Genomic DNA, 12,096 nt, shown 5'->3' on the forward strand with positions numbered 1-12,096 from the left:
CACTCTCTCCCCCTCCCTCTCTCTCTCCTACATTCTCTCTCTCCTTTCCTCCTCCCTCTCTCTCTGCTATGGAGCTGAGGACAGTAGGGGCCGAGTGAGGCTGCGCTGTGTGCTCCTCTCTCTCCTCTCTGCCTGATGACCAGGCCTGACCACAAGCGTTCTCAGTGGCCCAGCTTGACAGCAGATGATCTAGGAATTCGCATCCAGGCGAGAGCTCTAAGCTCTTATTAAAAATTAATCCACCTCCCAATCAGTTTTTTTTCTCTCCCTCTCTCTCCCTCTCTCTCCATTTCTCTCTCTCTCTCTCTCTCTCTCTCTCTCTCTCTCTCTCATGATCGATGCATTGTGTTAAGGTGGAGATGCTGCTCTCATCCTGGCATAACTGCAGTGATTTATATGGCCGTTAGTGATGCCATTCCTTACCCATCCTGTTCAATATGTCAGTGCCTCTCCGTTGGCGTGTTGCAGGGTTGAAGCAGGACAGTGTAAGAGATCATGTTGTGTTGACTAAATGGGCGTTTAAATCTCCGATCTGTGGCGTGGGGACGAAATTAAAAAGGACTAAATATTGAACGATGTTGTACGTGTAGAAGTTGGACTGAAATGTGCTGCCTGTTACCATAGTGAAGTTAGAGAGCAAGGAGCCAGCCAGTGGAGGTGGGTTGTCGGGGCTTCAGAGCAACATCCACTATTAAGTAGCGTTCAGACCAAAGATTCCCGACGAGACGAGACGAGCCGCGACGTTCTAAAACCTTGCGACTGCGACTCAACATGTTTGATGCTCTGCGACGGCTTGCGACGGCTTGCAACTACGCGCAACTTCTAATTCACACCGCTGCAACTCCGTCTCGTCGCGTCGGGAATCTTTGGTGTGAATTGGGCTTTAGGCTTCTGAAGGACCCTCGATCATCCACAACCAAACACTGAGCTGGAGCATTAATGCATACAGAGAGAGCTGTGTCCAGTGGACATGGCTGAAGAGAACAGACCTCAGCTGGACCCCCAGGGTCTCGGTGCACACAGCTGCGTCTGGGTCGGCCTTAGCAGTGGGTGTCTTGGGATTAAAAGGCACAAACACACGACGACGCTGAGGTACACAGTGTAACAGTGATCACCACCGGTGGCCTAAAAGATGGAGAGTGCCTCCTTAGAAATCACAACAGCATCTTGTTTAGTGTGGAGGACCATTTACAGACAAAAGGGATCATAATATCTTGTCCTCTGTATTGAAACAAAATGTCAATATTTACTCTCTCTGTTCTCAAACTGTGGTCAAAGATTGACTATCAAACAATGTTCATCGAATAATGTTGATGAGTGATTGAATTTTGCTGTGATGATACATGATTTTGATATTTGGATTTCTGTTTGAAGGTTTTCCCAATGAGCCTGCCGCGGAGATCGCCTTAAAAACAGTCAGGTCCTGGATCAGGAGGAACAGAGATGAGGTCAGTGTGCTTGTTATTCTCTGTAGTTCTCCCAAACTGCCGCCGCATAACTCGGGGGTTGGTTGACTCCGCCATATCGATGTGATGTTAAAGATGGAATTTTCATCCCACTGAGCATTCCTTCTGGAACATTCTGCTCTTAACTCAGAACACATGGTCATCACAGAGTCTCTGCTGCCGCACACACACACACACACACACACACTTTTTTTCCCGCACTATACATGTGACCCAGTCTGTGGTCTCTGCCAAGGAAAACTCAACACTCCGCTCACCCTGTTGTCTGTCAAAGGAGAATCCAGAGGCAGGAATGGCAGCCGCTCCGACAAAAACCTCGAGCCAGAATGTGCTCATGCTTCAGCTGATCGCTCGTCGGATCAGTCCGTGTCCACCAGGCATGGCAAATTAGATTGCAATCTGACTTAAATCAGTTCTTAAATGCTCTCTTGATTCTGAAATTGGTCTATGTTTGGAAAGCACTTCAAGGCCGCTAGCCATGGGGAAAACACACTCGTCGGATTAAATAAGATGCAGCTAATTTCTAAATGGAATAAGTGATTATGATGCCTTTTTAAACAACCAGGCGTGCAAAATGCCAAGCCATGTTTACAGCCCGGCTTGGTAATTAAATCTGTAAGTTAAATGGTTCCTTGCCATCTCTGTAATTCACAGAAGGCAACAAGGACCTTAGCCACATGGAAAATAGTGGAGCAAGCAGAGTGTTTATGCCGGCTAGATGAGCTTGCCTTGAAGATGAATGGCAGGGTATGGTGATTACCGAGCTTTTATCGAGTGTCAGTAGCATCCGACTCAATTCACCATCTCCTGGTGTGCTGTTTAGCATAATGCAGGTACACACGCCATTTGCAATCCTTTCAACAATGTTTATTTGTAAGTGACTGGCTTTTTCTTTTCTAGTGTGTTGTATGATTAGACAAAGTGGCTACACCACATATGACAATGATATTAGGAACAAGTCGTGCCAGAGCCTGCCCTGTAGGTATGGACTCCCAAAGAAACAAAAACATGACAGTGAATTTGATTTCTTCTTATCGAATGCCCTTCAGTGCTGGTGCACAGGACGGTTTCATTTTGTTGTGATCGTTATGTGAAAGCAAGCCGCAGCAGTGCCCGAAGGCAGCAAACCAAGTGTGTGGGGGGGACGGGCAGATTAATTACTGGATGTACCGGCGAGGGAGAGCCAGCGCCACAACACCTCCTCCAGCAGGGGATTTAGAACTGGGGAAACAAAGCTGCTCCAATAACCACTGGCAATGGACTACCTGTCCTTCAAGACGTAGCGGGGCGCGAGACCGGGTCTATGGATGGATTTAATCACGTCCTCATTATCTGCGGACAATAGGCATTTTATCGTATTGTTTGTTGCCGCGTGCGTGCTATGCAGAGCGGCGAAGGCGAGGAGGCCTGGTTTAGTTTTTCGAGCATCTGCAATACGGTTCTTTTTCTCAAGCTGTGCTGTTTCATGGGGTCGGCTCTGAGAGAATTAGACCGTAGATCTACTGATGGTGGGAAGACGGTGCTCTCCAGGTTTTGCTGTAAGAAGGAAAATGAGATGTAATTTTGGGGGGTGTTATTATTTCTTTCATTGTGAGAGATGCGCTTAGAGTGAGGTCTCCCATGGAACATCCATCAAAGAGACACGGTGCCTTGGAGGGCCGTTCTATTGACAACAGAAGCTTGTTGTTGCATGCAGACAAGTTTGATATATCCTTTTGTCTATTGCTGTAGAAAAAAATACCCTCTGAAACACAAACATAAAAACAAAAAAACAAAAAAACAAAAACAGCACCGCTCTCCTAAAAAACTAAAAACAAATAAACAAAGCCAAGCCATAGATGTATTGCCAAGATTACTCATGGTCTGTGCCAAACGGGGAGAATATGCTTTATTTGTTCTCATAGTTTTTCATCGTAAATTATGACTGGGGGTATGCAGGAATTCTGCTGTGCATGTTAAGATCTTCCTACTCGTACAGTAGATAGCCCAGGATGCTTTGAGTACTCTTCAGAGCTGTCGTGACTGCTGTTTCCAGATGAGTACATGTTTGACAGATGCATATTATATGAAAAATGTAATTTGAGAAACACTTCAGATAGGGGTACGGCCTTTTTGTCAGCTACATCAACAAAGCAAAAAATAATGTGGAATGCAAATACAGAGACTCTTTCACACTGTAGACATTTTATGGTTTATTTGCTTTGCCAATAGAGAACAATCCAAAATGTAAAATGATATGCACCTCAAAGGGAATGTTGATGGGTCTCTAAATTAATAAATGGTGCTTGAATGATCCTCCTCTGCGCGAACTCATCCCAGACCTCTCCGCAGCAGTTCAATATTTGGCAGATTTCCACAACCCCGGAGATAAATTTAAAGTTCAAACGCGCACAACAGCGCGATAGTGTTTAAAAAGTAAGAGGGAGCAAAGCGCTCCCCACAGACCGGCCCAGAAATCGCTTTAAAGAGCCGTCTCCAGAGCCGGAGCAGAGCGCCGTCTGGCAGGGAGAGGGGAGAGAGGTCGAGGCCGCTCCAATATGCCCTGCTGGCCCCCTCCTGGTGCTGGACATAGCTGAGGCTATGGCTCTGCCGCTCTCGATTTATTAAAACGTTATAAAACGGAATGAAAATGATCGAGCAAACATTCTTGTGGTGGTGGAGCCGTGTAGTGCTGGCCCGGTGACTGCGTCTAAGCCTTGTGAGTCACTCGTCCCGCCCAGGCTGCCTGTGGGTTCAGATAAGGCCCCCCTCACACGCCATTACAGACCAGCGCTAGTGCTGCTGCTTTGGACGCCATCAGGGGGCTGCACACATGCTTTTCTCAAACTCGGCACACACTAAAACCATTGTAATCCATTCCCTCTCTCTTTCTTTCTCTCTCTCTCTCCCTCTTTATCTATCTCTCCTTCTCTTTCTGTCTGTCTTTCTCTCTCCCCTTCTCTCTGTCTCTCTCTCTCTCTCTCTCCAACTCAAATCCTGTCTGCTCCACCACCAGCCTTCATTAGCTCAGCATATTATGGTCTGGGGCAGGTCTCCAGCACTTTATCCCCGTATAGATCCCCTTCCACGCTATCAAATCGTAAAGTGAATATTTACGTCCCTTAAGTGTTTCAAGACGTAAAGCCACACGCGGTAAGCCTCGCGAGATGACTTATCAATAGGCCGCGCGTTAAGAGTTGCCTTGTAAATGAAAGCGTAAGCTTTCGGCCTCTTTAAAATGCCCACGTTTATATGTGTCATATATCACTCTTTTAGGCCGCTCGGCCTGCCCGTGTTCAGTGCGTGGTGGTGACCTGTGATTGTGATTGATGACTGACCGTTAACCTTCAGAAGCGAGGCCTGTGTGTTTTGCATCGGGGGGTGGTTGACCGCAGGGCCCCATCAGCGTGCGGCGGCTGAAGTGAGCGGCGTGTCGAGGCGAGGGGTCGGGGGTCAGAGGTCAAGACCTCCCCCCCGCAGCGGAACACGGGGACGCCCGCGGACGCCGAGGCCACAGAAACAGCAGCGCGAGGTCAGCTGAACCGCTCCAGAACACTCCCCACACACACACACACACTTACAGCAGGACAGAGAGAGATCTTGGAGGGAAAACAAACCTGAGAAATAAACAAACAAACAAGCAAACAAACAGATAAAGAAAGGGAAATGTTGTGCGGGGAAATCCGATGAGAGAGTGAGTGTGTGTGTGTGTGTGTGTGTGTGTGTGTGTGTGTGTGTGTGTGTGTGTGTGTGTGTGTGTGTGTGTGTGTGTGTGTGTGTGTGTGTGTGTGTGTGTGTGTGTGTGTGTGTGTGTGTGTGTGTGTGCGTGCTGTTCTGTGTTCTGGCACTGTGTGTGATGTGCACATCAGGAGACCACCCAGAGAGGGATTGAGAACAAGCAGCAGTAGCAGCACCTTCATCTGCAACACACACACACATACAGTACATCTTTCTCTCTCTCACACACACACACACACACACACATGCACATACACATACACTCTCTCTCACACACACACACACACACACACCCTCATGCATGCACACACGCAGACACACACACATACACACACACATACTGTATGCAATCTCTCGCACTCACACACACACGCACACACACACACACACACACACACACACACACACACACACTCACACACACACACACACAGACACACAGACCCACACAAATCATGTGTCTGGAGAGCAGGCAGTGTGGTGGGGTAGACGTGCGACTGCTCTATTAGGCCACTGTGGAGTGCTGCGGTGATGAATTGGCCCATGCAGCGAGCTGGCAGCTGATCGGACACATGTACAAGAGCAGGCATCTCCCCCCCTCACCAGGATGACCTGAGTGACACCAGCCCCCTCTCCCCTCTCCTCTGGCAATACCACACACACACACACACACACACACACACGCACAGACACACACATACAGACACATACAGACACATACAGACACACAAATACATACACATGCACGCACACAGACACACATACAGTAAACACACACACACTCTCACACACACACACACACACACACACACACACACACACACACACACACACACACATACACATACACATACGCATACGCATACACATACACAAACATACACACACACAGACACACACATACATACACAAACACAACACAAGCTCGTACACATACTCGCATACACACCCAATCACATACAAACATACACTGATGCAGACACACACACATACAGATACACACATACCCACCATACACAAAGCCAGCTACTCTCGGCACCCTAATAGAATCTTTCTCTGTCCACTGTAACATTCGAGCAAGCAGCCGCAGCAGCACCCCATGTCACCCCCCCAGCACCCATGTCTTGGCAGCGCTGGAGAGCAGGGTGGACAGGGCCGACGCATGAGAGGCGGCGGGCAACAAAGTGGGTCGCGTGGCCGAGTGTAGCGGAGGGGGCCCCTGGAGAATGTGAGATTGATTAGCCGCGAGTTTATCTCTCCGTCCAGCCTGGCCGCGCCGCCGGTCAACTTACAGGCCGCACAAAAGGCGCTAATGCCCGGCATGAAATTCACTCTGAAAAGCATTCGCTCAAGGGAGGGAGGGGAGAGCGAGGGGGAGAGGAAGGGGAGAGCGAGGGGGGCGATGTTTCCATTGTGTGGGGAGAGTAAGCAGCCCAGAAGCATTGGTGGTCAGCCGAGGAGCGGGCATTCATCTGGCGGGCTGTCCACAGCGCTGACACGCTCCCCCACGGCTGAGAGGATCAGAGAGGGGAATAAGACTGTCATGCGTGCGTACAATCTCAGACACAGTGTAACACGTAAAAATAGACGCATATTGGTATCTGCTTTTATTATTATTATGCCATAATAAAGCGGCATTCACACCAACAACGATAACTATAACCATAATGATAAAAACGTCCACACTGACCGATGACAGTGAAGTCTCTCCTCGTGTTAATGAATGTGACGGCTAAAATGGGTTGGGTTGTGATTGGCTGTTAGCTTTTCATCGTTCTCAAAATTGGTCTGAAAGTGATCCCCAAACAATATTGTTATTCTTGTCGTTATTGTAATAGTTTGTGTGTGAACGTCGTCATTCATATTAACGAGAGCGATATTTGTTTATAGTTATCGTCATCGTTCTTGGTGTGAATGCTGCCTTTAGTCAACAGATTCAGATCAACAGCCATATTGAGGAGATTGAGCCAGATTAGGAGTTGTTTCAGATCAATATTATGCTATTATGCCTACTTTTATTTAATGTATTCAGATCAACAGCCATATTGATTATGATTTGTTTTAGATCCGTATTCGATTATTATGCCTACCTTTATTCAACGGATTCAGATCAACAGCCATGTCGATTAGGAGTTGTTTTCGATCCATATTCTGTGAATCAGATTTCAATTATGCATTATTTTGTTAAAAAACATTTCCAAGCTGTCCAAATCCATGTCCTTATTACCATCAGCATCCACCACCGTATCGCCGACTCCACAAATATGCTCACCGGCGTGCTGGACCTCAAGACAAGGCTGGGATTTCTCTGAAAGGACCAGTGATTGTCAGTGCCGTGCTCAAAATTGAAATGTCTCTGAACCATGAAAGGCCCGATCACAATCAGACTCTCTCCTCTCTCTCTCTCTCTCTCTCTCTCTCTCTCTCTCTCTCTCTCTCTCTCTCTCTCTCTCTCTCTCTCTCTCTCTCTCTCTCTCTCTCTCCCTCTCTCTATCCCTCCCTCCCTAGTCATACATGGCAACCACTGCTCAGCCCCTCTGAGCTAGATGGCTGCTTTATTTCTCATTTCAGATCTCATATAGACTCATTTAGCCCTACATCGCTTTAATCTGTCCGTGAGAAATGCACTGTGACGTTTTATTTGGCCGCCGCAGATCTGTTCGCAATCTGCCGACTGTTTAATAAAGCGGTGTGGAGCCGCGGTCCCGCCAGCCCGTGTCACCGGCAGACGCTGAGGACATTAAACAGATTGGCTCAGCGCTAAACTCTCACCTACGCTGAGCACCCACCCCTCCTCCCCTCCCCACGGCCTGTCTCAAGGAAAAGCACCTTGCGAAAAAGTTGTCCCAGGCAGCGATATGTCGACTGCTACACAGTGATTCTCGGAATGCGTATGCGTGGTTCTGCTGCTATTTATTTATGTGTGTTTCTCTTACACCATCTGTTATGTGTGACACATGGTAACAAATGGTCTCGCTCCAGAGAGCATGGGAATAGCAGTCAATCTCCACTAAGATGGAGCAGCAAATGCAAATAATTGTTTTGATGGGTGCTTTCCCTCGCTCCCTGTAAATATGATTGTGGAGAGGTATGTCTGCTTTTGCCAGGTGGGGGCTGCAATATGACAGGAAGAAGACATTTCATTGTCATTTACATGAGTAAGATGGATGGTCTATCCACCGTTTTGAGTTTTGTTATGATGCAGCCGGTAAAAGTTTGCAAGCGGTAGAAAAATAGCAGCGTTATGTAAGCAGCGAGGATGGTGTTGAATTACTGTTGGCTAGTGCAGTTTGGGATTTTGGAAGCCTGTAATTGGGGTATGTGCTGGGGCCTGGGTCAGTGTAGAGATCAGGAGCGGTCTCTCCGCATCTCCCTCTCTTAGATCCTAATCAGCGTCGAGAGTGACCCATGAAGAACCCCACGCCACCGATGGTTTGTATGACTGGCATATCGTTCAAAGTGTGTGGTGGTCTTTTGAAACACCACCGCCGACACCACCACCACCACCACCGCCACCACCATCACCACCCTTGTGCTTGCCTCGGCCTCCTTTGAAGCGAGCTGAGAGTCACACGGACAGGCGTGGAGACAGGGCTGCAGGCATGACTAAACACACAACACAAACACACACACACACGCACGAGATCTCACTCCACATGCTCTCGCTCTTTCTCTCTCTCTCTCTTTCTCACTCTCTCTCTCTTGCTCTCTCTCTCTCTCTCTCGCCACGTGTCACCATGATGGAGGAGATGCAGGAGGCCAGGCGTGGGAAGGAGGGATGGAGGAAGGTGGGGAGCGAGGGATGGATGGAGGGAGGGAGGGAGGGAGGGGGGGTGGAGAGAAAGCCACTGGAGACCCTGCCAAACCCTCGGCCCCGGCCCGTTTGCTTCCAATCAGAGCAGCAGTGCTGACGCAGGCCTTTGCTTGGCCCTGGCTGCCTGGCTGCGCCGCCACGCCGCAGAGCATATCTCATTCCACTGGCACGCACACATGCTCCATTCCCCAGCGCCGGGACAGTCATGACCTGTTTGTCTATCACCGCTCCTTCAGCCAGCCGTCGGCCCCCGACTTCACACAGCGCTGTTGATTTCTTGTCTGCGACGGTGAATGGTGATGTTGCTGCGTTCATGCCATGAGATTATAGCCTAGATATTTATTAAAAACATAAAGACATAGATGAATAAACAGCCAGTAGTGTTTATTTGAATATAAATTGGCCAGGCAAATTGCATGGAGATCTTTTTAAGATTGACTATAAAAGGTGAAGAGGAGCGCTATCATTAGCATCTTCCCTATGAAAGGAGATTAGTGTAAACTAACCGGCATAAAAAGATCTGCAGAAGTGCTATTAAATTATGATATATTATATTATATGCATGCGTATGTTAATTAACCTTGATTGTTTCATACTGTATGTTGCCATCATTTAAAATCAGCGACTTAATTAGCCCGTCAGTGTTCAATAACCTGCGTTTAACCATCACAAAAACTCCAATTTAGATCACAAAGACAGGACGGTAGCTATACTACAAAGGCTCCTAAACAGCGGCAGTGACACTAAAAACACACACGCACAAAGCTGCGGCCTCTTTTAATTAAGCAGGAGATTAAATGAACAGATACACACGTCTGAGCACTGATGCTGATGAATTCCATCTTAATCCTCTCTGATTATTACTTTTTTTTAGATATAATTTTTTTCAACCATGAAAATCAATATTTGTGAAGCCTGACAGCTTGTTAAGATAAAAATGTATTAGGAAGAAATGTTAATATTAGGCACAATTTCTGACTGAGGTGTGTCTGAAGATAAGGAGACGTATGAATGATGGGGGGATTTTTGGGGGGTATTTTGTTCACTCTAATTTCACCTCAGTTGAGATGATCAGGGGGTCTGGCTGCGTTATCTCCTGTAGGAAGTGATTATCATCTGCAGATGTTCTCTCACTGAAAATCAGCTTGTCTTGATTACATTTCTCTCACCACCAAATTGCCATTCACCATGTGACATTGTTGAAGACCGCGTTCTAAGCAGCGCGGCTCGGGCCTTTTGTGATGCTCTTTTGGAGAGGTCAGGGCTCTCATGAATGCACGCCTACATTTGGAGCCTCCTGTCAAGCTCACAGTCAAGAAGTCAAATTAGCATTGAACACCCTGACTAGCCTAAAGTGGCCTCAAAGCTGCTAGTCACACTCGTTCAGCACAGATGTGTTGGAGACACTGAAAGACACCGAAACAAAGCCTTCGACAAAAGCTTAGCAGATGGTGTCAAATGGGTGCCAAATTATTTTTTCTGAATACGATTCAGAACAATTGTAATCTAAGTTTAGGTGAATGTCTTTTTTGGCAAAGTTGTTTTATAGTTAGCTCTTTCCTCTTTGTCTTTGTTTCCTTGTCGTCTGTTCATTAATTAATGGGTCCCAGTGACACCAGTGCACTACCTTATCTCCTGACAGTGACAGACTGATATTAACCTTTAAAGCCACGTTTAACCTTTAAAAGGAGACAAAGCTCCCAGACGCTATTGTCTCTTAACATAACCCCCTGTGCAGGCTTCATCCAAACCACAATAGCGTCTCCAAATCCTGGAGATTTTTGTTGTTATTCTTTTATCTAAGCACACTTGTCAAGTTCTCTCAAACACTGGATGGAAGATGTTTTGTTTTTTTTGGCTGTATGCACTTGCTCAGAAAAGCTGGCTGTCCGAGCCCCAGCCAGCCAGACACTCTCCTGCTGAGAGGTGTCCTCGATGTGCTGCTGACTCCGTCTCTCTCCCAGACGCACCTCTTCAGTCCCTCCCTGTTGAAACAAGCTATCTTAATGACATGCTAATTGATTTAGCTCTGCGCCGATAGCTGCCGCGCTGCCAAGGTACGATAAAGCCGGCGTGGAGAGAGAGAGGGCTCAGGGTTCAGACAGACAGACGGGGGTGTGGGGTGGGGGGGGGGGGACTAAAAGCCGTCTCTTCTTCCGCTGCTTCAGAAGCACTTTCAGCCGTCCACTCATTTTTCCTACGCTGGTCACTAGGCCCTTTCATCCGAGCGAAAAGCTCGGTGCTTTGAGCTAATGAGAGAGCTGACCCGCCCGGCCGACCCAACCCGCCGAGCGAGTCAGCGAGCGGCGTGCAAAGGGCCCCCTCGCTCTGAAACAATAGAGCGCGCACACACACACACACACACACACACACACACACACACACACACGTCCTCCAAACACACACACACACACACTGCTGCCTTCTCCGCCAATGCCTGGCCATTTATCACGGGGATTAATTATGCCCACTATCTGTGGCTCGCAGGAGAGCAGAGATTATGAAAAATGTAATGACCACTTTGCCTTTCTCCGAGATGCTTGTATTAATATGGATTAAGCCATAAAACTCTCCACTTGACGCATTCGTCGTCAGCAGTTCTGCCCTGTGAAAAGAGATTGCTTGTGTAGAAGATTTGCCGCGGCTCTCGAGTGACAGGGATTATTTTAAAAATAGAATATAGTCGGAAGTCGCCAAAGCACATCAGTGATCTCTTGTTGTGTTTAAATTTGACCCTTATGTGGGCAGTTATGTAATATAAAGTGACGCTTTTGCAGTCATTGACTGCTATGCCAAAAAAGTGGGCTTAAATGCATGCATCATTTCATTCACACACACACACACACACACACACACACACACACACACACACACACACACACACACACAGACACACACATGCACACAGGAGATTTGATTTCACCCGCTTCAAATAGAAGGGAACGCTCCTTATATTTGAATTTCTAAAAATTCAGAGAGAAAATTTGAGTGAATGGATACACTTCATGCAACGTCCCCTCATTTACTTCTTCTGAAAAGGTTGCGGACGCCCCGCGACTTTAGATCAGGCGGTGGGGGGCTGGCAGCGGGGGGGCAGGG

At 47.7% G+C, this 12,096-nt stretch overlaps 1 protein-coding gene across 4 annotated transcripts in view; it reads left to right on the top strand.

The window, feature by feature from the left end:
• Window positions 1-12,096, top strand: part of macrod2 (mono-ADP ribosylhydrolase 2) — a 537,441-nt gene that overhangs the window by 406,432 nt on the left and 118,913 nt on the right. For all 4 annotated transcript variants that reach the window (XR_009936258.1, XM_062520021.1, XM_062520023.1 and 1 more), the window contains exon 8: window positions 1,375-1,448. Coding sequence is in view for 3 of the 4 variants with exons in the window: in XM_062520021.1 (XP_062376005.1) it covers window positions 1,375-1,448 (74 nt within the window). In the remaining variant the exon portion in view is untranslated. The remainder of the gene's footprint in view (window positions 1-1,374; window positions 1,449-12,096) is intronic.

This window comes from Sardina pilchardus, chromosome 18 (genome assembly GCF_963854185.1).
Source record: "Sardina pilchardus chromosome 18, fSarPil1.1, whole genome shotgun sequence".
NCBI classification, from domain to species: Eukaryota; Metazoa; Chordata; class Actinopteri; order Clupeiformes; family Clupeidae; genus Sardina; species Sardina pilchardus.